Raw genomic sequence first — 27,166 nt, 5'->3', positions numbered from 1 at the left:
ATGTTATCATCAAAACTAAGAATATTGATCAGAACATTTCTTGTTCTGACTATCTCCCCCTTTTTGATGATGACAAAAACATACAAAATTGATATGAATTTGTCTCCAGAATATCAGATGAAAAAGACAATACACAGTTATAGCATAAAGCATATTAATCAGAGTGTGTGAATATGTCTCCCCCTGATATTAACACTCTCCCCCTGAAATTAATACTAGAAGATTTTATAAATAAAAGACTTCACTGAGTATTTTTCCATTTCAGTTGAGACTTTCACTTTGAACTTTGAACTTCGGAGTATTCAGAGCTTCACTTCGGAGCTTCCATTGGACAGCTTCCGAGCTTTGAATTCTCTTTGAGATCACTTTGGCTTTTCTGAACATCAAGAAGGCTTGCTTATATCAGAGCTTCATAGCTTCTTGAATTAGAGCATTAAATTTCTTGTATAAAATCATAGCTTCTTTCTGATCTTGAGACTTCTTGAATATGAGCAATCAGAGTAAGATCTGTATCAGAGCACTTTAAGGTATTGCTTGTATCAGAGCTTGAAATGTATCAGAACATTGAGCTTGATTGCTTCACTCTTTGAGAGATTTTCTTCAGATATGCTTCTCCTTATATTTGCTTCTCCCCTTTTTGCTTCTTCTCATATTTAGTTTGTTCAGAGTGTCACATTCCTGCAAAAACAATCAGAGACAGAAAACTTGCAATATAATAGTTAGGAATGTTGAGACTTAAGCCCAGCAACTGATATTATAAATCAATTCAATTAGCACGCTTCTCCCCCTTTTTGTCATAACATCAAAAAGTATAAAAGATTCATATGAAGGACATAAACAGAATGAAGAGAGAAAAAGATTTTATTGATTAATCAGAAGGAGATTACAAGGCAGATGCAACAAAACAGATGCAAACAACAAAGAAAACTAACTAAGACACAAGACACAGACTAGGACTGGTTAAGCTTAGAGGCTAAAGCTGCTAGAAGGTTCTTAATCTCAGCAGTGTCTTCAGCTTGGTTCTTGGAGGTATCTTCTTGTCTCTACATTCAAGTTCTGAATTCCTCATTGGTGCCATCTTGCTTGTCCAGACGACTAGCCAAGGAAGCTTGATTCTGTTGGAGTTCCTTCAGAGTCTCAAACAGACCAGAAGTAGAAGGACCAGCAAAAGAAGTAGGAATATCAAAAGCTTGAATCATCTGATTTTCAGCAACTGGTTCCTCTTCAACATGAATCTCTTGAGTCTGAATCTCTTCAGCATGATGTTGTTCCGCTTGTCGCACTTCTGCAGTAGGAATCTCTACTTCTGGAGGATACTCAATCTGAGGATACACCAAATCAGGATATTCTTCCAGAGGATTCTCCCTGAACCAGTTGAACAGAGCCTGAAAATCTCCAGTTAGAACTTTATATGGAGAAGGAGTCCAGACAACCATAGCCAAAGAATTATCCACTTCCATTTCATCAATGAAAGGCTTCTCATCCAGAGGCTTCCAGTCAATGATTGGATAGTAGTAGATTCCAAGAATATACTCCAAAGCAAATCCAGCAGGACCAGGAGCATCAGCCAGACAACACTTCTGGAGATCCATAAACTCTGCTTGCACGTCATCAGAGAAGGCTTTCCACAGCTTTCCAGCAGCTACATGATCCAGCTTGGAGTCATGAGCAACCTTCAGAACGTCTAACCATGTTCTGACCTTAGATTTTAATGATTCAAAACGTTCATCAACAGAAGGTTTTGGAGGGTTGGTTCTGAGAGGAGTGAGTGGAGATTTTGGGTTGAAGATGGAAATAGGTTTTTTTGGGTTGAAGAAAGAATAAGGTTGGTTTTCTCTATCAAGCACAAAATAAGTGTTTGAAGAGGATGGTAGAAGGGAGGATGCAGCTTCATTGTCAGAGTCTAAGACTATGACAATGGGGTTAGAGGTAGTGTTTGGTGATTTAAAGGTGTTCATGAGACGAATGAAAGAGTCAGAAAATGATGATTCTGGAGATGGGAGGTTGAAGAAAAATGGAATGTCAACAGCAGGTTGGGGGTCAGAAGTTTGAGGAGTGGATTGCAATTGAGATTCAGAAGGGAGGGGTTGAGTTTTAGAAGTTGTAGATTTTTCTGGAAGAATGGTGTTTAGAGGCGTTAGATCAAGAATAGGCTGTTTGCCTTTAGACTTGGTGGAGGAAGTAGATGGAGGGTTAGAAGGTTTGGTGGTTGGAGGAGGATTTTCTAGAGCTTTTTCTTGTGATTTTTCTGGTGGAGCTTCTGTTGATACAAGTTTAGAAATTAAAACAGGAGCAGAAACAGGCTCAGAGATAGAAATACCTGAAGATTTTTTCTTCTTCTAAGGCTTGGAAGGTCCATCACCAACAGTCTTCCTCTTTTTCTCCTTTTTCTTTTCTTCCTTCTTCTCTTTTCCTTTTTCTTGATTTTCTTCTTGAACTTCTGGATGTTCTTTCTTCTCTATCTTTTCCTTCTTTTCTTTCCTTCCTTCTTGCTGGTCTTGCTTTCTTTTCTTCTTCTTTTTCTGTTCCTCTGTTTCTGGTATTAGATCAGCTGTAGTGAAGAGCTTTTGGTTGCTTATCCACACAGGATCATACGTAGAGCCTTCTTCTTTACAGAGGCTCAGATAGCTGACAATGATGTTTGGATGCTCATTTCTGAAAACAATTCAAAATCAGCCAGAGCAGGAGCCTTTCTGATCAAGATTTCATGATCCACGCTGGGAGTAGAAGCAATTGTCTCAATCAGATTCATCTTTTTCAAAGTTTGGGCATTCATGGTACTTCCACACATTGCAAAAGGATCTTTACTAATTCCAGCCTTTTCTAGATCACCAACTAGTCCAGTCTGAACCAGAAGATCTATGATTATCCTTCCAAAAGGAATGATGTTCCTTTTGTACTTTGTATACTTCAATCTGGCTTGCTCCCTAGAGTCTTTCACATGATTCTACATGTGATTGAAGATGATGTAAGGAAGATCCACCTTCTCTTGTTTACCAATACAATACAAAATGTATTGTTGGTCCTTGTTCACATAGTTTGGAGAAACAGTTGTCTTTCTATGGTAGATGTAACCCAGAAGGATCTTCGCCCAAATTCTGTAGGAATCCTTTAATTCCTTGATGATTGTAGACTCTTTTCCAGATTTGAAAATTTTTGTGTAAACAACATCCCAATCTGTTCTTCCAATAATTGCTCCAGAAGCACCTTCAACATTTTCCAGACCAAACAATCTTCTGAGAAAATTTTCTGTAATTGAGATTTCTTCGCCATGAACAAACGACAGAATTGATTTTGGCATGATTTTAGCATGAACCCAAAACTCTTTAACTAAATCTGGGTAGAATGGTCCACATAAACGATAGAAGAATGCTTCCCAACCTTGAAATTTAATGTCGTCCGTCAGATGAATGTCATGTTCTTCCAGATTACCAAAATCAACCATCATTTCAGCAATAACTTCTAATTCGTTCAAAGGAATCAGACAGGTCGTCTGTGGAACATTCTGTTGTTGCTGTTGATCTTGTTCTTGTTGTTGAGAAGACGAACCAACTTGTTGTTTAGGTGAAGACGCCGTTGAAGATTGCTTGAGATTAAGGGGTTTCTTAACTTTAGGTTTTTGAAAAGAGAGAAGAAGAGACAGAAATGCATATAACAAGATGATGAATGCGTGAAAAAGGATAAAATGAATATGAGATGTGTTTAAATAACCACGGACACGAAAACAAAATGCAATGAGATTCTGAATGAGAGCAGTTACAGAATACAGAGAATCAATCACAATTAATGTTGAGAGACGGTAGTGGAGATAGCGTGAGTTTGAAAAGATTTGCACAGTTACCTAGGGCGGCGTCTCATCAACTGCACGCATGCTTGTCCCTTCAGAATGAACACGTGGTCATCATCTGGAATAGCTGGTGATAGCTGTTTTGCTTTAACAGAAGTTTTGTATCATACGTAGACATATGAAACGTTAGCAATAACAGAATCAGAGTGTCTAAATGATCATACATAACCATAACATCTGATAAAAATAAATAAGCATTTCAAAACTAATACATATATTAGATCTTCTCAACACTTTCATTCTGGGCATAAATCCATACTGATGTTCTTCAGAATAAACTTAAACCTATCTTCAGCAAGGGGTTTAGTAAAGATATCATCCCATTGATGGTCTGTATCTACAAAGTTTAAAGAAAGAACACCCTTCTGAATATAGTCCCTAATAAAATGATGTTTAATCTCTATATGCTTTTCTTTAGAATGTAAAATAGGATTTTTAGAAAGACAAATAGCAGAAGTATTATCACAGAATATAGGAATGTTACTCTCATATATCTGATAGTCTTCTAGCTGACTTTTCATCCAGAGCATCTGTGTACTACATCCAGCAGCAGCTACAAATTCTGCTTTTGTAGTTGATAATGCTATTAAGGCTTGCTTCTTGCTGTACCAAGATATCAGATTACTTCCCAGAAACTGACAACTTCCAGAAGTACTTTTCCTTTCAACTCTATCTCCAACATAATCAGCATCACAATTTCCTACTAAGTTGTATTCTTCAGATCTTCTATAGACTAAACCAACCTTAGTATTACCTTTCAGATACCTAAGAATTCTCTTAACAGCAGTTAAGTGAGATTTCTAGGATCTGATTGGAATATAGCACACAAGCATACACTGAATAAAATATCAGGTCTAGAATCAGTTAGATATAAAAGAGATCCTATCATACCTCTGTAGATCTTCTGATCTACCTTCTTGCTTACCTCATCCTTACCTAATACGCAAGTTGGATGCATGGGAGTATTTGCTTCTTTGCTTTTAGACAGATTGAACTTCTTCATAAGCTCTTTAACATACTTGGTCTGATGAACATAAGTTCCTTCAGAAGTTTGATTGATCTGAATGCCTAGGAAGTACTTTAGTTCTTCCATCATGCTCATCTCAAATTCTGCCTGCATAGACATAGAAAAATCCTTTCCATGTGTAGCATTAGATGTTCCAAAAATAATATCATCAATATAAATTTGACAAATTAAAATATCCTTTTTAAATGTTTTACAGAAGAGAGTTGTGTCTACTTTTCCTCTTGTGAAACCATTATCCAGAAGGAAAGAACTTAATCTTTCATACCAAGCTCTGGGAGCTTGCTTCAAACCGTATAATGATTTCTTTAATTTAAAAACATGTTATGGAGACTTAGAGTCTTCAAAACCAGGAGGTTGGTGGACATAAACTTCTTCATCTATATAACCATTTAAAAAGGCACTCTTAACATCCATCTGACACAGAGTGATGTTATTCTGAGTGGCAAATGAAATTAATAAACGAATAGATTCTAACCTGGCCACTGGTGCAAGGGTTTCTGTATAGTCAATACCTTCTTGCTGACTATATCCTTGAGCAACCAGTCTGGCTTTGTTTCTGATGACTTCACCTTTCTCACTCAGCTTGTTTCTGAAGACACATTTTGTTCCAATGATATTAAATCCTTTAGGTCTTGGAACTAAATCCCAAACATCATTCCTTGTAAACTTATTTAACTCTTCTTGCATGGCAATTATCCAGTCAGCATCTTCTAGAGCTTGATCAACAGAAGTTGGCTCAATCAAAGACACTAGACCAAATTGACATTCTACATTGTTCTTCAAGAACGCTCTTATTCTGATGGGATCATCTTTCCTCCCAATAATAACATCTTCTAGAAGAACAGAGTTGAGTCTAGAAGATCTTCTGAGTGTTGGCTCTTCAATTATTTTGAGATTTTCTAAAGACGCTGCAACTTGATCTTCTGCATCATCCTTTCCCTTGGGTTCTTCATGATCTGAGTTAGATATATCTATATCTGCAAACTTCTCAAACTGCTTTGGCTTTTCATTGCCAAGCTTATTATCAAATCTGATATTGATTGATTCTTCAACTACCAGAGTTTCAGTATTGTATACTCTGTAGCCTTTTAAGCGTTCAGAATATCCAAGTAGAAAACACTTCTGAGCTTTAGAATCAAACTTGTTCAAATGATCTTTAGTATTCAGAATATAACAAATACATCCAAATGGATGGAAATATGAAATGTTGGGCTTTCTGTTCTTCCACAATTCATAAGGAATCTTATTTAGAATAGGTCTTATGGAGATTCTATTTTGAATATAACAAGCTGTGTTAATATCTTCTGCCCAGAAATGCTTAGCCATATTAGTCTCATTGATCATGGTTCTGGCCATTTCTTGTAGAGTCATATTCTTTCGTTCTACGACTCCATTTTGCTGTGGAGTTCTAGGACAAGAGAAATCATGGGCAATACCATTTTCTCTGAAATAAGTTTCAAAGAATCTGTTCTCAAATTCACCACCATGATCACTTCTAACTTTTATGATTTTGCATTCCTTTTCAGATTGAATCTGAGTACATAAGTCAAAGAACACAGAATGTGACTCATCCTTGTGTTTTAAGAACTTTACCCAAGTCCATTTGCTATAGTCGTCTACGATGACTAATCCATATTTCTTCCCTCTGATTGATAATGTTTTGACTGGGCCAAAAAGATCAATGTGCAGAAGTTCTAAAGGCCTCGAGGAAGAGACAACATTTTTATACTTGAATGCAGGTTTTGAAAACTTCCCTTTCTGACATGCTTCACAAAGAGCATCTGATTTATATTTCAAATTAGGGAGTCCTCTGACCAGATTCAGTTTGTTAATCTGAGAAATCTTTCTCAAACTAGCATGACCTAATCTTCTGTGTCAGACCCACTGCTCTTCGTTAACAGACAGAAGGCAAGTAACCACTTGGTTCTTAAGATCTGAAAGATCAATCTTATAAATGTTGTTCTTTCTCTTGCCTGCAAATAAGATTGAGCCATCCTTCTGACTAATAGCTTTATAAGACTTTTGATTAAATATTATGTCATAACCATTGTCACTTAATTGACTTATGGACAATAAGTTATGAGCTAATCCATCTACTAAAAGAACATCAGTTATAGAGGGAGAGTTACCAGTACATATGGTTCCTGAGCCAATGATTTTACCTTTCTGGTTCCCTCCAAACTTTACTTCTCCAGCAGATTTAAGTTCCAGATCTTGGAACATAGACCTTCTTCCCGTCATGTGCCGTGAGCATCCAGAGTCCAGGTACCATGACATGTTTGTCTTTTGAGCTTTGAAGGAGATCTGCAACAGGAATTATCTTATCCTTAGGTACCCACATTCTTTTGGGTCCTTTGGGGTTAGTCCTTCTCAAGTTCTAATTGAACTGAGATTTAGCATAAGATTTATCATAAGATTTTCTAGAGTGTGCAACAACATATTTCTTTGTGTGTGTTATGTGGAAACTCTTAGAGTGTGATGTGTGTTTGATATCATGAGAATGGCCATACTTGAACTGTTCATACAGAGGTTTGTATTTGATAATCATCTCATCAACAGGTTCAAGTTTATATGGGATTTCACCCTCAAAGCCTATGCCTATTCTCTTGTTTCCACTTACACCATATATCATAGAGGCTAGCTGACTTCTGTCTATACCTCTAGATAAGAACTTTTTGAAGCTCAAGTCATATTCTTTCAGAATATTGTTAATGCTTGGAATAGACTTTTCTAAACTTTAAGATGATTCAACATCTTTGGATAATTTTAAAACTTTTTGTTTCGGTTCAGAGTTTTCTATTTCAAGTCTCTTAGTTTCAGATTCAAAGAGCTTTTTAAGCTTTTTGTATTTGATACTAAGTTGACTCTTGACTTCCAGAAGTTCTGATAAGCTAGAAACTAGATCATCTCTAGTAAGTTCAGAAAATACCTCATCAGAGTCTGAATCAGAAGTAGACTCTTCACCAGCATCAACTATTGCCATGAGTGCTATGTTGGCTTGCTCATCTTCAGAGTCTGACTCTTGATCTGATGAATCTGAGTTATCCCATGTAGCCATTAGACCTTTCTTCTTTTCAAATATTTTCTTGGGATTTTCCCTCTGAAGCTTTGGACATTCATTCTTGTAGTTTCCAGGTTCCTTGCATTCATAGCACGTCGCCTTCTTCTTTCCAGATCTTATGTGTTCAGAAGATTCTCCCTTTTCAGGCCTCTTGAAGTTCTTGAAGTTTTTGAATCTTCTCTGCTTGCATTTCCAGAGTTGATTTACTCTTCGGGATAAGAGAGATAATTCATCTTCTTCTGACTCTGACTCTGACTCGTCAGATTCTTCTTCCTCTGCCTGAAAAGCGTTAGTGCATTTTTATTATTAGATTTTAATGCAATAGACTTACCTTTCTTTTGAGGCTCATTTGCATCCAGCTCAATCTCGTGATTTCTCAAGGCACTTATCAACTCTTCAAGAGACACCTCATTCAGATTCTTGGCAATCTTGAATGCTGTAACCATTGGTCCCCATCTTCTGGGAAGACTTCTGATTATCTTTTTAACATGATCAACCTTTGTGTATCCCTTGTCAAGAACTCTCAATCCAGCAGTTAGAGTTTAGAATCTAGAGAACATTGCTTCAATGTTTTCATCATCTTCCATTCAGAACGCTTCATACTTCTGGATTAGAGCTAGAGCCTTTGTCTCCTTGACTTGAGCATTTCCTTCATGAGTCATCATTAGAGATTCAAAGATGTCATGAGCAGTATCTCTGTTAGTAATCTTCTAATACTCAGCATGTGAGATAGCATTTAACAGTGTAGTCCTTGAATTGTGATGATTCTTGAATTCTTTCTTTTGGTCATCACTCATAGCCTGTCTTGTAATCTTGACTCCACGAGCATTTACAGGATGTCTGTAACCATCCAACACTAAGTCCCATAGATCACATCTTGACATAGAAAATAAATTTCAAGTCTATCTTTCCAATACTCAAAGTTTTCACCATCAAAGACTGGTGGTTTATTGTAACCATTGAAGCTACTGCTTCCATTGTTACCATTGTTTTGCTCAGGAGTAGAGGTAGAAGTAGTTATTTCAACCATTTTGTGTTTTTCTCCCTGAATATTTTGTCTAACACGGTTAAGTTCTTGCACCTAGAACCGGCGCTCTGATGCCAATTGAAGGAGTGAAAAACACTTAGAAAGGGGGGATTGAATAAGTGTAACTTCTCAAAAATGGTAGATAAAAATAAATAACACAATTATTTTTATCCTGGTTCGTTGTTAACTAAACTACTCCAGTCCACCCCTGACAAGGTGATTTACCTACACTAAGGATTTAATCCACTAATCAAACTGATTACAATGGTTCTCCACTTAGATATCCTCTAATTCTTCTAAAGTCTACAAATCACAACTTGATCACTCTAGGAAATCCTTTTACAATCAATGTAAAAATAAATATTACAAGAGTTTTATTTACTTCTAAGAAAGCTGTAATCACCAAGTGATATTTCTCTTAAGTTCTAGTTCGTAACACTCACTAAAATATTACAAAGTTGTGAGGTTGAAGATGAAGTTCTTCTTTGCTTTTCTTTGACTTCAGTTTGACAGTGTTTTGGTGTGTTTGCGCAAGAGTGTTCTATTCTTCTTCTGAATCAGAACTTCTATATATAGGCGCGGGAGGAAATGTGACCGTTGGGAGCATTTAATGCTTTGCGTGAATAGTACACTACTGCATTTAATGTTTCACACTTTTGTTAACTACCTCGAGCCATGCTTTCACTGCTTTTACTGACTTTGCCTTTTGTAGCTTCTAACGTTCCTTTTATCAGTCAGAGGTTTGACGTTATAGCCTTTTGTACTTGTACTTTCTTCTGGACTCAGAATGTGTAGAATAGACGTTTGAATATCAGAGTCTTCAGCTTTGGTGCAGAATGCAACTTCCGTCTTCAGACTTTGAAGTGCTTTGAGTGTGATACCATCAGAGCTTCAGAGCTTTGGTTCTGACTTCCATCTTCTGATGCTTTCCAGTTCATGTTCTGATTCTACAGGACCCTCTTTTGATGTCTTGTCAGACCATGTTTTGATGAAATCATCCAGAACTTCTGGGTCTGTGCTTCTGAACGCTGATTTGTGCATACTCTTTTATACTTTTCCTGAAATGGAAAACGTGAATAATTAGAGTACCACATTCTCTTATACAAAATTCATATATAATGTTATCATCAAAAGTAAGAATATTGATCATAACATTTCTTGTTCTAACAAGGTGTTGGTTGGTACGTGGAGAAACCTAGGTTCAATCCCCAGGTTGGACAAAATATTTTTTACAAATTGTGTCATCAAAGATCTAGTGCTTCTCACTGATCAGCGCACATGATACGCCTTCATTCATCCACCACCGGATCTCCACCATAACCAGATCCAAGGGCTTAAAGGCGCGCATCTACCATAGGCCGCCAGAATCTTGACATACAAGATCAGCGCCCCCAGCCTTTTGTCTTTGGTTTTTCTACTATTCTCTTCCACTTTCTTTTTCATTAATTGGTTGTTAGATTTAACTTCTTAACTAATTTAGTTAATTTTAGATTAATTACAATTAGTCAATAAAATTTGGATTTTTTCACTTAATTTAATTTTAGGATTTTAATTATTTAGTTTACTAAAAATAATTAATTTTAATTAGGTTAGTTAATTTTAATTAATTAGAAAATTTAGAATCTAGTTAATTAATTAGGTTAATTAGTTTATAATTTAGATTTAATTTTAGGTTTAATTTTAATTATAATTAGGCTTTTATATTTAGCCTTGACTTCAAAAAAACCATAGAAGCCATCAAGAGGTAGGTATTGTCCATTAGCTGTAGGCTAGGGTTTTTACCCTTAGGTTTTTAGCCACTAAGTTAACATTTAAGGTTTAGGTTTACCATTTTTGTCGCATGCCTTTAATTTTTTTAAATTATTTATTTATTTATTTTCTGCCATTTCAATTCTAGAAAATATGTATAGGTCGTAAAAAGTTTTCTTGTAATAGTAATTAGGGTTTATATTTCTGCCTTTACTTTCCGCATTCCCCGGGTTTTTTGGCTATGTATCCTTAACTCCGAAGCCTTGTAATAGCGTAGGTTTACTTTCGCACACTATAACTGCCTTTAATTTTGCTTGTATTAACTGCGTGGTTAGTAAAATAGGGAGTGGCAACATTTAATTGAATTTAGTTCGCCTAATACAAGATAAATGTTTGAATTGAATTCACATGATTGTTGCACCCACTCACCTTTAGGGTAACTCCTCTTTGTTGCCTCTCGAATTAAATAGTCAAGTCCCTCGGATGTAGGAATACCTTTGCACATGCTGCCTTCGATTCAAAAATCATCATAGTCCCTTCGGAATAAAGATCATAGTCCCTTCGAGTTGCCTACGATAAAATGATCTCATCCCTCGATGTTTCCCTCGATTAAATAATAATCGTCCCTCCGAATGCTAAGGTATCTTTACTGGTTGCCTGTTATGACTATTCTCATCAATTCCTAAGACTTCCCACCCTTTTTATGGTACGGATAATCTTATGGAAAACAATGACCCTCGATGACCCGAACACATCCAATGAAAGGACTACCTGCCTAACAATTGGTATGGATATCCCCTTCAAACGAAAGACTTTAAGAACAAGAAAGACTTTAAACTTAGGGTAGGTAGTTCTTAATTGCTTGCTCAATTCAAACAAATTTAAAATGCTTTACACACCTCCTTTTCAAAATGATTTCAAAGGCTACACTTATTTACAAGTTAAAGTCCTTATTCAAAAATCTTTTCTATACACACACTACACTCTTTCAAACAAATCAAACAATTCAAAAGTGAGTTAAACAATTAAGAGCCCATGGATAACCATGGATACAAAGGGTGCTTACACCTTCCCTTTGTATAACCTACCCCCCGAACTCAAAATCTTTCAAAGGTCTTTCATGTTCTTTTTGCCTTTCCTAATTTGATAAAATAAAAGTCGGTGGCGACTCTTGCTATCTGCAAATTTAAAAAAGTCAGTTCCCCCACCGTATCACAGAACTGGCGAATCTGCTGGGAACACATATAAAAGAGGGGTTACCTTAGAGCTAGGTTCACTTAAAAGGGACCAAATATAAAGGGACCAAGCTTTAACAATACAAGGTCAATTGACTAACAGTAGTTTCACCAGGAATAATTCTCCTCTTAGTACCAAGGTTTTAAAACAAAGGATTGCTTCAGCTTTAACAATACAAAACCAAGGGTGGGTTTAAAATGGTTAAGCTTTAACAATACAAAACCATTTTTAACAAAGTGAAAAGCTTTAACAATACTTTAACACTAAATAAAAGAGATTTGGAAAAGAGTTTGAGTACCTTGACAATTTTAGTCATTACCATTCCCATTCCTTTGGATTTTCAACAAACAACTTAAGCAATCAATCAATGGATACCTCAAGTGTGTGTGTGATAACATGTGTCACAAAAGACAAATAAGTGAGTATAACAAAGAGATCAATATAAACTCATATGATAATGGATTAAAGGATGTTTAATACCTTTGGATTAATTCATGTATGAACGAGTAGGATAGATGATGGATATGAATCTCATGCATGTGAGTTAGTAAACAAAGTACATACAATGATAATACAATGGATAACAAGTACAAAAAGACAAGGATAAAATCAACAAGTATGTGTACAAGGATAAAAAATAATTATCAAGGTAAACAAGTTCATTTAACATGGATAAACAAAGATCAAAATATTCTTGGAATTAGGGTTAGAAATTAGGGTTTTTTTAATTACACCCAAACCTAGTTAATGTTTTAATGATTAAATACCAAATTCTAAAAGAGAATTGGTTTAAGGGTACATGGTATAGTAAAAACCATGATATCCTAACCCTAAACAAATATTCACAAAAAGATACAAAGTTAATTTGAAGAAGATAATCAAAAGAAAATGAATTTTGTTGATTTTTAATACATAAAAGATGCGTTTTTTTAATTTAATTTTTAAATGATGAAATAACAAATATTTTTGAGTTTTTTAAACATGATATGAAAACACACAAGTTAATTAAACTACACAAAAAAGAACAAGTTAAAAAAGTTAATTTTCCTATTTTTAATGATTTTTCAAAGTTTGATTAAAAAGGAATTAAACTAGTGATAAAAAATAATGGTTTTGGCCTTGGTGAGGTTTGAACCCACGCCCTTCAACCCTTCACTCAAAACATATACCAATGGGCCAGCGCGCGTTCGATGAAAGCATAGTGAGCCCAGTTGAATATAACATGAAGCAAGTGATTGAAAACTTAAAAAAAAAATAAAAGGGAAAAGGTCTGGGGCGAGGGGGATTCGAACCCCAGACCTTGGGCACGCGCTTCACACAAACACACACAACCAACTGGGCTATAACGATGTAGTCATACAACACACGCTTCAAAAACATTATATTTTGAACTTGTATTTTAAATTAAAGAATGGCGCCAAAGCCATCTTTATCTTCTTCGTTGAACAACAACAACAATACTAACCATGGCTAGAATTCAAACTCACTAAAATCTTGATCAATTTTAACAAATCAAAAGTGTAACATGCTTAGATTTTCAGTAGGAATTCAACCATGTGATTAACAACACTTAATTCAAACCCTAACTCTTGAATGTCTGAAATATGCTCAAGAACCCTAAAATTCATTTTCAAAATTAAATTCTTAACATAAGCAATTAGGCCCTAAAACCATAGGGCTATTAATCCCTACATGTTTCTGAATAGATTTGTTAGTGCTTTTATTGGCTGATTGGCGTCTATATTTGGTTAAAACATAATAGCAGTAAAACGTAATACTAATGTGAATCTCGCAAGGTTATAAAGAACAAAACAGGTACAAGCAAGATGTTAGATGGAATGTCATGACATCAACTCATGACATCGCGCCTGCAGAACTGGAAGGAAGATTCAGTTTGTACTTAACAGATACAGAATATTCTATGTGAATATTATGTAATCCTATGTGGCGCATATTTAAAGTTCAAAAGAATAATTGAAGAATCAGATCAGAAGATTGAAGATTCAGGAAGAATCAGATCAGAAGATTGGATTCAGCAGTTTCTAATTTAGGAAACTCAGGATTAAAAGACCTTATTTGTAGCAGAATATTTTCTGCATATTTGTAACAGCCAGAGTGCTGCGATTTGTAAGCCCAAGTCCAATTGGGATCAGGTTATAAATAGGAAACTTTTGTAACCTAGTTTGATATAGAAAACCTGGTTTTAACGATGTAGTCATTAGGGTTTCTATAGGTAGACCCCCCAGGTTATGGGATGGATGCCCTGTCCTTCTCGAAACCTGTAGGTTAGTGAAGTAATTGTCCTCACTCGAAACCTGTAGGTAAGAGTTGAGTATTGTAAGCTTGATTGAAGCTGTGAAGCAGATCAAGTATGTGTTCATTGTTAATTGTGTAAATAGCTGTTGCAGGGTTGTAACAGTTAGGTATCACCAGGGAGTGAGCAGGGGTTTTCTTATCTTGGATGGAGTTCTGAGATAGAGATTGCATTGGGTAGTGACTAGGTAAACTAGAGGTTGTTTATCTGTAAACCAGAGGTTGTTTATATAAAATAGTACTACTGATAGTGGAATCTTCTTCCTGGCTTGGTAGCCCCCAGAGTAGGTTAGTTAGAACCGAACTGGATTAACAATTAACTGTGTTATTTATCTTCTGCATTGTTTATTCAGTTATGAATGTTATGACTTTGTCTATAACATCAGGTTCAGAAGTGTTAGCTGTTCCTGCACAGAACCATGTAAAAATTATAATTTGGTTATGTATGCTAAACATGTGTGGTCCCAGGTCTCATTGACTCTTTCTTAAGAGTAATTAAATAATGAGGGATCCTTGTATTCTGCTGGTGCTACATTAATAACAGATCAGATGTCTTAACATCAGGATTGACATCCAAGTCTATCATACCAGAATTTTCAATTGGTATCAGAGCAGGCATCGTATCTGTTTCTGGATGAGATCCATAAGGGATAAATTCTGGTTGTGGTAAAAGCAGAAGAGTGTTTGAACAAAGAATGTTCATATTTTATGGTCCCTTGAAGTGGAGGATGGACCTATATGATTAGACCAACCTGGCCTAAGAGCTGTGATGCTGGAATGAAGAGTGCTAAGTCCAAGGACTTCATGCGGGAGTGAAGAACTTGAATTTAAATACAAATTCAACTGGTATCTATGAATAGAGAAGAAGCTCATCAAAACCTTCATGCGGGAGTGAAGATATTGATAAGGTAACCTCTGTTGTTTGTGAGTTCATCAAGTCAGGATTTTGGTTTGGTCTAATCAATTGCTTGGTGCAGAAGCAAGCATTGTGCAAGGTTGAGTAACAATCAATCTGTAGTTGTCATGCTTACTACTAACACTTAATGTAAGCATTGTGTGAATTCTATTGATATACAACTATTTTTCCGCTGCATAGTCTCTGAGAAACCCTAGGGTTATGAAGGATCAACATAATGTATGGCAGGTATTGACAGCTATAATTAAAGTGTCAAAGATACTTAAGTATCCTCTCAAGTCCACTCATAATGGCATGGTTTATTAGAGCTGATGAATGTCACCTGATCAATGATATTCATAATTATCTGCAAGTGTGTACCTTGAAATCTTTAAGGTTGAAGTGTTCCTAGAAGGAGGAACGTATGTCCTATCTGATGTTGGGACATTAAGAACTGGTATGCAGCTACCAGTTGAAGAACAGATGTTCTGGTGCTAAACTAATGTAGTGTGAGAACATTGGTTTGGAACCTACTCCTGGCCTGGAAGAGGAGACATCTGGCTAAGTTAATCAGGACACGATTAACATGTGCTCAGTTCCACTAAGAAAAACTCATAAAGGTATTCCTTTCTAATCCTTTATGTTGTACTTTTGAAGAGCCTATATCTGTAAGTTTCCTCTGATCAACGAAACCAGATAAGTATTCATAACCATAAAGCAGTTGTTGGAGCTGAATATTGTGTCTCAATCACAATGAAATATGGTTAAGAATGTGTACTGCCCTAGTTGTTATCCAGAAAGGGTAGTATGATTTTAATCAAGGAAGTCAGATGGATCTGACTAATTCAGTGTTATGCTATGACTAAGTCTGTTCCAGAAACCTAGCTGAGGGAATCTCCTCTATAGGTACAGACCATGGCATCCTTCATCTCAAAATCAGAATTAAAGTCTGAAGAAAAGGTTATTGAGATTCTGGCTATTTTATCCCTTGATGTGTCTGGATATTGCTGACTATTGGATTATTCTGTTACTAACCTGAGTATTGTCAATTTGACATTAAAGATGTTAACCAAGAACCATGAAGGATGATGTCACATCTGATGTTACAACGTCTCAAGATCTTCAGTTATTTTATGTATTTGCCAAGAACAGAAAGTATAAACGTGAAGAGGTAATCAGTCAGAATGACCTAGTGTGAGTAGCAAATTCTAACTGAAAAGCTGGTAAGTACTTTGACGGAAGACTTAGTACTTATTAGGTTTAGAACCTGGATGCTGAGAAGAAGTTCTTACGACCATGAGTTCTCAATTATCTTCACACATCAAAGAATAATGCAAGAGTCTCTGATGTGGTATACTGATTATGTTAAATATCTTGATGGGAGCTGGATATTTACAAAGTTTGTATAAAACAACTCAGACATGTATATTAAAGATCAATTTATGGTTATACAAATAAAGTGAGATAACCAAATAAAGTGAATATTGACAATGTCTTTGTATACAATATAGCGCTAAAAGTGATCAATGATAACGAGGATCATGAGTCAAAGTCTATTCAAGATTAGAGACTAAGTGAAAATTAGCCAAAATTAATATATTCAATTGAAGAAGAATTAAACTCACTTTACAAGTGACTCACTTTTGGACCCGAACACCTCAAGGTGTGAAACTAATTGGATATAAATGAGTTTTTGTAAAAAATAAAAGAATAATATAAAGTTTGATTTATTTCTCAAATATTTTCACAAACGCCTAAGATTGATTTTGATAAAACATATTCACCTGTAGTGGATTCAATCGATTTTTGATAATTAATTAGCCTTGTAACACATGAAGGGCTTAATTTGAACATGATGAATGTTATAACATATTATTTATATGGTTCACTTAATAGTGACATTTACATGAAACTTCTTGAAGGGTTCAATATACCAGAGACATGTAATTGTGGATCTCGAGAAAACTTCTACATCAAATTGAACAAGTCTCTCTATGGGATGAAAGAATTTGGATGCATGTGGTATAATCGCCTCAGTGAATATTTACTAAATGATGAATATACAAATAACTCAATTTGTACTTGTATTTTCATAAAATTATGTGGAAAAGGATTTGCAATAATAGTTGTCTATGTGGATGACATAAATATTATTGGAACTCCTGAAGAGCTTCCAAAATCTATAAATTTCTTAAATAAAAAGTTTGAGATAAAGGACCTAGAAAAGACAAAATATGTCTAGGTTTGCAAATTGAGCATTTGGACAAAGAAATATTTGTACATTAAGAAGGCTATATAGAAAAGTGTTGAAATGCTTCTATATGGACAAATGTCACGTGTTTGCTACTCCAATGATTGTTATATCATTAGATGTAGAGAAAGATCTTTTCAGGCCTCAAGAAAATGATTACAAAAATTACTTGGTGCTGAAGTACCATATCTTTGTGCAATTGGAGCACTAATATACCTTACTAATTATACACGTCTCGATATATCGTTTGTGGTCAATCTATTACCAAGATACAATTATTCGCCTACACGAAGACATTTGAACGGAGTCAAACATATACTTCGTTATCTTAGAGATGTTGGTTACTTGTCAGATTCTCACAAAAAAATAGTAGATCAGAAACAGGTTATTTGTTTACATGTGATGGTACAACCATTTCATGGAGATCTATGAAACAACTCATGGCAACAACTTCATCAAATCCTGCATAACTATTAGCACTACATGAAGTCACTTCCAAGAAATTTTTTTAAGAAACTACTACAAATAATATCGTCTCACATGTAAATGTCTGCATGAGGGGGAGAAATACATATGTTTTACACTCTTTTTTCCTTCACCGTGGTTTTTTCCCATTGGGTTTTCCTGGTAAATGGTTTTTTCCCATTGGGTTTTCCTGGTAAATTTTTAACGAGGCAATTCACATTTAGAGGATATTGTACTCTTTTTCATTCACTAGAAATTTTTCCACTGGGTTTTCTCTAGTAAGGTTTTAACGAGGCATTTATTAATTTTTCACATTTAGAGGATATTGTACTCTTTTTCATTCACTAGAACTTTTTCCACTGGGTTTTCTCTAGTAAGGTTTTAACGAGGCATTTATTAATTTCTCCATGGCTTAAATAGTCCCTGTAAGTTAGCGTGTTTTTGAATTTAGTCCCCATATGTCAATTTATTGTTCACTTTGGTCCTTGTAGGGTCAAATTATAACATTTTCAAAAATGTGGGTAATGGGTTTCGAACCCACTCCTTTTAAATCATTTCTTTCATTCATTTCCACTAGGCCACTTGGGCTGGTTGATATTTATTTGCAATGCATGTTATTTGGTTATAAATGAGATAATTTTTTGAGTTTTGGTATTAATTTTTGTTTTGTTCTAATAAATAATAGTATACAATAATTAATAACTGCAAATATTTTACATAATATTTCATATTATTTCTATTATGCAATAATGATATTTTAATAGTTGATAAATATTAACGCTAAATAATTAATTTTTAACAATAAATCAATATAGTTAAATAATAATTGATAAATAATAATTAACGCTAAATAATTAATTTTTAACAATAAATTAATATAGTTGAATAATAATATTATATAATAACGCTAAATTAATATAGTTAAATAATAATTAACGCTAAATAATTAATTTGTAAAAATAAATTAATATAGTTAAATAATACTACCAAATGCATTAAATATTTTAACTATTTAATTAACGTGTAATTGAAATATTACAATAAATAATATGTTTATGTATAGATAATATGTTTATGTTTATGTTTATGTATAGATAATATGTTTATGTTTATGTATAGATAATATTACATTAAATATGTTTATGTTTATGTATAAATATTTTAGACTTAATTAAATATATACATAATAATATTTTAATAGTTGATAAATATTAAAGCTAAATAGTTAATTTATTATATATTACAAATATTTATTAAATAGGTTAATAATTATTTTAACTATTTATTAAATATGAAATATTAAATATTTTAATTTGTAATGATAATATATTATAGTTAAATAATAATTAAAATGTTTCAAACTATTTAATATATATAAATTACTGTATATTATTATTTATTTAAAACAAAATAAAAAATAATACCAGCACTTATAAATAATAAATATATTGCTGCTTATAAACAAAAATTAATACGAGAGCTTAAAAAGAATTATATTGCTGCTTATAAACAAAACAATACTTACTGTATAAACAAAAATAATTATATTGTTGCTTATAAACAAAATAATTATATTGCTGCTTATAAACAAAACAATACATATTGTATATAAATTAATATAAGTGGTTTAGTGGTTAGGCATGCAAGCTATAAGTAAGAGGGACGTGGTTCAAATTCTACTAACAACAATTTTTAAAACACGTCCCCTTACAGGGACCAAAGGACTATTTAAGTCTTTCTCCATTCTCTTTGATCTCTCTATTGTTTTAGTTAATTTTATAACAAATAATAGTCTTTTAAAATTTTATTATAAAACTGATTTATACTAATAGTACATATCTTCACTAAAAAAAAGTGCATGCCATTTAAATATATTGAACTAATTTTTTTACAATACTGATCTAGTAAATGTAATAGTTGAATTCTAGTAAATATTTAAATTTTACTTATAGATATTTAAAATTATAAGTCAAAACTAACAATAGATTTACACAAGGGTAATAAAAGTATATAACTTTTTGTTACATCAAATACATGGCTACCTTTTCCATGTAACAAAAGAAAAGTACATGATTGAGTAGCAAAAGAGAAAAGGAAAATAACATCATTAACTTTTTCAATATAGACGACACCCAATTAGGACGCAACAGAAGGGTTCTTTCTCTGTAATTTCTCACGTCGTTTCCATTTTCATGAATATTTTATAGTTCAAATATCTTAGTGTATCATTTCAAAGATTAACGTCATGCCCAATCTTCCACAACAAATAGGACCAAAAAGTATAAAGACTAATGATGATATTTACATGATCTCTTTTGTTTTTTTGGATGAAAATTGCTTAAACGGATTGAGGCGAAAGGCACTGAGATTTGTCCCACCACATGTTTACATCAATTATAAGGGGTGTGTAACTCGTGGAATCGTGCTAATATTTTTTGGTTTTGGACAACAAAGAATGTGTTGTCACTGTTTTATGAGATTTGATTCAAAGAGCAATTATATTCACACATATATTTGACACCACGCAACAAAGGTTTCGATTTGATTTAGCGCTTTATAATGCCGTCTATTTGGTAGTATATTTGAAGAGCTTAATAATTGTACTTTACTATCCGAACAATATCTTTGTTTTAACCAACCAACTGTTAAAATGGACTATCTGATCTTAAATAGGTAGGCTCTGATGGATTGAATTTTTTATAGTTGAGTCAAAAACATGTGCAATATGAATTTGAGAATTACTGCTCGAGCCTAATCCTGCATGAACTCCGGGCTTTCTAATCCTAAACAAACTTTTTTATTTAAAAGAATTATAAAAAAAAATTCATATTATTTATAATAAATAAAATTAAAAATTATATTATTTTAAATATAGTACATTTTAAAGTACTATATTATCTATTATAAATATTATAATGTGTTTTTAAATATAATATGTCTAAAAATAATATAATATGATGAAAAATATTGATTATATTAATGTATAATATTTGAAAGAGAAAAATTGAATAGAATAGAGATAATATTTAATGAGGTGGGAAAAATCAATATGTTATTTTGGAATAAGACAATATAATTATTAATATATTTTTTATGATTTATAATTATGAGAGCCTAATGAGCTATAATAGCACATATGAGTTAGTCTTAATGAGTACCTTAATGAGTAGCGGGTTTTTTAGAACTTGACGCCCTATAATTTTTCGAACCTGACATAGTGGTCCATATGGCCTAACCCATATAAACTAACTCATTTTAACTGCTCTAAATATCGGATTTAGTATGAATTGTGATTTGTAGGTGATGGTTCATCATGTATGAGTTCTAGACCGAATCTATGGAGTTGGGTATGACATTGCGAGGTCGCGCTCGTTTGCCAACGGTAGATTGACCTATCAAACCATATTTGAAGTTTTTTCCACCAAACAAAATTGGCTTCTATCTCATTCAAACATATTTTAAAGATAAGAGGGATTTCTTGATAACTCTTGATGTTAAAAAAATATAAACTTAAACGTTAGGGGAGATTGAGAAAATATAAGACTCGATTTTAACATATTTACAATAGCTAATTGATGAAGTTCTTTAATAATCTTGTATTTACAATAGCTAATTGATGAAATTCTTTAATAATCTTGATCAAATTTTAATAGATACTAGTTGTCACAACATCAAGTGCAATAATTAGCAAGCCAAATTACTAGAGTAAAAGACAAGAAAAGAAATATATACAAGCTTCCTAAAATTCAAATGAGTATATATACAAATGATGACACTTGAAACTTTCAAGGTTTACACAATCAAGGTTCTCAACTTGCTTTCATTACTCCAACTAACGATTGGATCCATAGCAATCAGCAAAAAAAAAAAAAAAACTAAAAAAGCTAAAGCATGAAGGGGTTACTTAAGAATTTACAACCAAACACTTCCTAATATCAAACTCTTGAAATATGCTAGTGTTCCTACTCCAAATCTTTAACTGTACAATACAAGACATTATCCTCAAAGATTCAAGAGTAAGATTTAACCAAACCAAAGTTAACAAAAGATCTTGACTTGAAAAGACCACTAAAGATAGAGGATCTTGTAGGAGAATCTTGAGGAACAGATTCAGGACTGCCCTTTACTTTTAGAATTGTGTTACCAATTGTTTGTCTAATGGATTCAATTGTCTTAGAATCAACAATACAACCAGAAGCTCCACTAACATAGAATGTGTTAACAGCTTTTCCTCCCTTTGTTGTTACTTCTGCTCTTGTAACTGTGAGGCTATTCTCTCTAAAGATACGTGTCACATTTGATAATAGTCCTACTCTGTCGGTGGTGCAGATTTCTAGCTTCAAACCCTTAAGAATCAACAAAACAAAAGACAAATTAGTAGTCATAGAAATTACTAATTAATTAAAATATCTAACTGCCACTTGTATAAAATAAACAAGTAAAGACAATAGATAAGATTCAAAGATTTTTTTGACTAAAGAAAGCTATTAGATGCATGTGTTTACTGTTTGGTAAAATATTGTTTAGATTTTGTCAAGCTAAGAAAATTGTGGTTAAGTTCAAAGTAGACTAATAAAATTGTAGTCAAAGTCTATCAACTGCTATTCAACTAACCTTGGACTATTATCTCAACTAGCAAGATTATTCACATGATGTTAAACCTAAAAGGGTTTTGGTCAACATAAAGTTTGAGTGAAAATTAAGAATAGATAATAAACTCGGGTTGGCCAGTTGGTGAAGGTTTAGGACCTAAGAGCATGCTTCTCTCAAGGTTTCAAGTTCAAATCCAATTAAGTGCTAACAATGGTCCGTTCCAAAATGTAACTTTCTGAATTTAGGGTCAACTCAAACATCACCAATCAATAAGTATTAACATCACAAGTTCCTCACCTCAGAAACTCTTCTCTCAATTGCAGCTTCAAGACAGTGTATCACTCTTTGTCTTTCTGCATCTGATTTTACAGGGGACCCATCGATATGCTTGATATAATATTCCTACAATATACACAACCATAAAAAACATTTAGCCGATGTAAAGAGGTTAGAACACCAACAAAGTACAGACCAAACAACAAAAGGAATCGCACAAGTCTGTGTAGATGTTTATTTTTGTACAGAAAAAAGTGGTAATGCTATATACCTGATATGCTTGTGGCCCCTCAGCATCAATATTAGCATGAAACACCACATATTGCATATCTGTCAAAGTACAAACCGTGTCGAACAAAAGCTTAGGCCGATCCTTGCATTCAATAGTAACAACAGAATAATCCTTATCAGACCAATTAACAACATCAACATTTGGTCTTTGTTTCTCGTCAAAGTCATCATCATCGACACGTTCATAATCCCTATCATCAAACATCATCTGATGAAGCCTTCTATCAGTATGCGTCGAATCATCAGTGACAACAGTTTTGGCACCTCTTTTCCTATTTCCACCACCAAGCACATTGCATAGAAGCTCCTTGACTAGCGAAAGCCTCTGAGAATCGGTGATAGCAGAACCGGTTCCCTCATCGGTCACATGCATTACAGCAGCCGCACGAGTGTTGTGAGTCCAAACCTCGGCATTCACAATGTTGCATTTGAGGTTTGTGAGAACAGCACTCACTTCTGAGAGCAATCCTGGCCTATCACTTCCCATTAACTCAATTGCTGTGTGGTCCATTGTTTGTTTAACACCGACAGATCTCATTGTAGTCGGAAAGCAGGATTCAGGACCAAGAGACTAAATCCATAAATGGCATCAAACATAGTTAGTGGTGTTGTACATTAAAGAACACAAAAATTCAAAAAAACACCAGATGAGAAACACTTTTACCTTTCTAATGTAATCCAAAATAACTTCATCTGTGACTTTGTTTCCATCTTGGCCAGTCACATTAAAAACTGAAACACCAGAACAAAAAATCAACTTTTACCCCAAAAATATTAAGATTATCAGTATATATATATATTAAATAAAAAGTAGAAAATTATTACCATCCATGAACCATCCACCATCAGAAGATATGTAAGCCTTAGTTATGATGAGACTTAAATCAGTGAGGATTTGCACAACTTCAAGGAGTATTCCATGTTTATTTGCACTATCAACCTTTCATAAAACAAATTGATTTTTATTATTCAAAAATCTCCACAAAAAGTGCCATTAATAGAGGAAAAAGCTTTTCATCAATCAAAGAGAGAAACAAACATACCCTTATAACAGTGGCATTCTTGCAGGCTTCATTATCAATTACAACCCTGACAAGTCAACAACGAATAGACAAACATATGAGAAAAAAACAAAGAATGATTCATATTTTAGCATCTATTAAGGATAAAATAATTACCTAGGAGGATTCATTCTCCTGAATAGTTTCTCATATTCATCATCCATGTAATGAGAAGAAGAGTAACTCATTTTGACCTCAGAAATAAAAGCTATGAAAGAGAAAAACAAACAACAAACAACAAACCAATCAGAAGATAGAATATGAAAAACAGAACCCTCATAGCCAATAAAAACCTAAAGCTAGTAAAAAAAACTGAACAATAAATAAATAAAAATATACATAAAATAGGATAATGATGGGGTAAGGTAAAAAAAAAAAAACCCTCTTTAGCAAGTTGCAGCCAACACAAAAAAGAAAACAGCAAAAAGAGAGAATATAAGTGCTGGGGACAAAGTGAGGTGTGTAAAAAGAGAGTCACCAATTGTAATTGTAAAGAGATAAATGAATGAATAAAAACAAGAATAACCACAATATGAAGAAAGCCAAAAAAAAAGTTGTCACTGTAAGAATAACCTTAGCTGTTAACTAATATTCTAAAAACAAAGATTCACAAAAACAGAACCCATATCTCACTAACTCTTCCAAAAGCCACATATGAAAAATCTTTCACAGCAAGAAGAACCAAACCAAAGATGCAGAAATTGAGATATTACAAAAAAAAATTATAGAAATTTCAAAACAGAAAACTCATGATACCTATACCTAATTGAGAAGGGAAAAAATAAAAGAGGAAAACAAAACCTACCCATTACAGTTAGTAGCTGAAGATCGGTGAAATGCTACAGTGAAAATTCTAGTTGCAATGTGAAATTGTTGTTGTTGTTGCAAAGCAACAGTGGAGGTTTATATAGATATATAAACAGAAGTACGTTTCAATTTGTTATATATAAAAAATGAGAAGAACCCACTGGGATATCTTATAGACAGTTAATTAAAAATTAAAAATAATTAAAATAATAAAAACAAGAAACGAAAATTAGGGAAATAAAAATAGGTGGAAAATGAGAAGCACCCCGACACGATGCTCCAAAACCTGCAAATTAAAAAAGGTACAAAAAATGCAGACCCTATTTCTCTCTCTCTTTTTTTTTCTTCCTTTTATATGTCACTATCTTTCTTTCTTTTTATTTTATTTTTCTCTCTCTTTCGATTTTGTTTTTATTTTCTCAGTGAATTTCGTGATTCTGTTACTATTTCGAAAACGGAATGTTAAAATTGAAATTTGGAACTGAAGGCGCACGTTAGTGGTTAGTAAACGGTTTCGCGGTGGAATGGAAGGAAGGGAAGGCTAAATGAGGAAGGTGGTGGGGTGTGGGGGTGAAGAGCGCGTGAAGGTTTAAATGAAGCACGTGTAAGGGAATATGGGATATAAATGCTAATAATAACGAACAATATTCTCTTCAAAAATTTTGATAAAGAATAACTTTTATGCATTTTATAGATTTGAGTAATTATGAAATACTCATTTTGTTTTGGTAATAAATTGAATTACTTTGAATAATAATAGAAGTCAATATTTTTAATATTAATTCAATGATATTATCAAAATAAGAAATTATGGTAAATGTTTTTTATATTATTAAATAAAGTGATAATAATCACTATAAACTCACATTTATAAATTTCTGTTAACTTTTTAATTTTAAATTTTATTATTTTATTTATTTCAATTATTTTAATACATACTTTTTGTTTTGAATCATTTTATTTGTTGTCTTATTTTCTTAAAGACACACGTTAGTATAGTATGATTTATAAAATTTATAAAATAATTATATTTCAATAAATACCTCATTAGTATGGGGTGTGCATAGGTTGGTTTGGATTGAATTTAGCTAATACTATAATTCAACTTGTATATGGTACACTGATTTGAATGAGGTAAAATAACCACCCACAATATCATTGAGTTGATTTGGGTAAACTCACAAATTTATGATTTGGATTGAGTTGGGTGGTGGTTTACACAATATTTTTTCCTTATATAATTATTAATGATATGTCACATTTTCTTTAATAAATATTTTAACATATTACTACTATTTTTTTAAACATCAAATGTTTAAATATACAATTAAATTTATCATAAACATATATTTGTAAAAATAAAAAATCCATTCAGTAAAAACCTAAAATTACATAAAATACTTATAACTTACTAGAAATAACATCAAAATAATCAAAGTGTGACATCCTAAATAAGTTAAAATCATTACTTAATAAATAAAATATTTTAAAAGGTTAAATTGAAGCAAGCAAAATTAAAAACATCAAAGTCATCACTTGTCAAATTACAAAAAAGAAAAAAATATATATATATAGTCACTCAATAATCCATGGGTTTTGTGGGTTGGGTGTGGGTTTTCCCATAACCCAATTATTTTGAATGGGTTTTCATTTTTGAAAATCGTATTCACCCAATAACCTGACCCAATCCACTTTTTTGGAGCGGTTAGGGTGAGTTTTACTGGGTTTATTGGGTTTACCCAACCCATAAACACCCCTAAATATGTTATTATAAAAATCTTTGATAGTGGTGGTGCTATCCGAGGAAGCGAGGGTGAGTGGCTTAGTGGTTTCTCTAAATTTATTGGTTGTGGGGATGCTCTAATGGCGGAGTTGTGGGGTTACTTGAGGGGCTAAATCTGGCTAGGAAGTTAAATTTTTCAAAGGTGGAAATTAGAGTTGATTCAACAGAGGTGGTGAAGATTGTTGGCCGCAAACAGACTCAAGTGTTGGGAGGTCCATTGTTCAAGAAATCTGGAGTTTATTAGAATTGGATTGGGAAGTTGTTTTATCTCATTCGTACCGGGAAGCAAATAGACTAGCGGATGCGTTGGCAAAGCACAGTTTTTCTATAGAAGATATGTGTATTTATTTTTCCAACTGCCCAAATTTGTTTACTCATATCTTGGATGCAGATGTAAGGGGTAGTGTTACTCCTAGAATTGTTGCGGTGTAGTTTTCTTTTTTCTCTTGGGCTTTTGCCCTCTCTGATATCAAAAAAAAAAAAA

General features: G+C 33.3%; 1 protein-coding gene across 1 annotated transcript; it reads right to left on the bottom strand.

Annotated features, from left to right (window-relative positions):
• Positions 1-21,582: 21,582 nt before the first annotated feature.
• Positions 21,583-25,206, bottom strand: LOC131650125 (ACT domain-containing protein ACR4). The gene is made up of 8 exons (XM_058919855.1): positions 24,898-25,206; positions 24,210-24,300; positions 24,075-24,120; positions 23,857-23,971; positions 23,696-23,763; positions 23,012-23,602; positions 22,762-22,866; positions 21,583-22,217 (listed from the first exon to the last, which is right to left on the bottom strand). The coding sequence occupies exons 1-8, from the start codon at positions 24,899-24,901 to the stop codon at positions 21,882-21,884; spliced, it is 1,356 nt and encodes a 451-aa protein (XP_058775838.1). The 5' UTR covers positions 24,902-25,206; the 3' UTR covers positions 21,583-21,881.
• Positions 25,207-27,166: the final 1,960 nt, after the last annotated feature.

The sequence above is a fragment of the Vicia villosa genome, linkage group LG2, assembly GCF_029867415.1.
Source record: "Vicia villosa cultivar HV-30 ecotype Madison, WI linkage group LG2, Vvil1.0, whole genome shotgun sequence".
In the NCBI taxonomy this organism is placed as follows: domain Eukaryota; kingdom Viridiplantae; phylum Streptophyta; class Magnoliopsida; order Fabales; family Fabaceae; genus Vicia; species Vicia villosa.
Note: the sequence above shows the minus strand (reverse complement) of the source record. Positions and strands in the feature narration are given on the sequence as shown.

Bases quoted from the DNA above. Each gene is read 5' to 3' on its own strand.
- LOC131650125 (XM_058919855.1), bottom strand. The intron at 23,972-24,074 runs GTATGTTTGTTT...GTTTTATGAAAG, and splicing joins AGAATGCCACTGTTATAAGG to GTTGATAGTGCAAATAAACA. The intron at 23,603-23,695 runs GTAAAAGTGTTT...TTATGGATTTAG, and splicing joins TTTTGGATTACATTAGAAAG to TCTCTTGGTCCTGAATCCTG.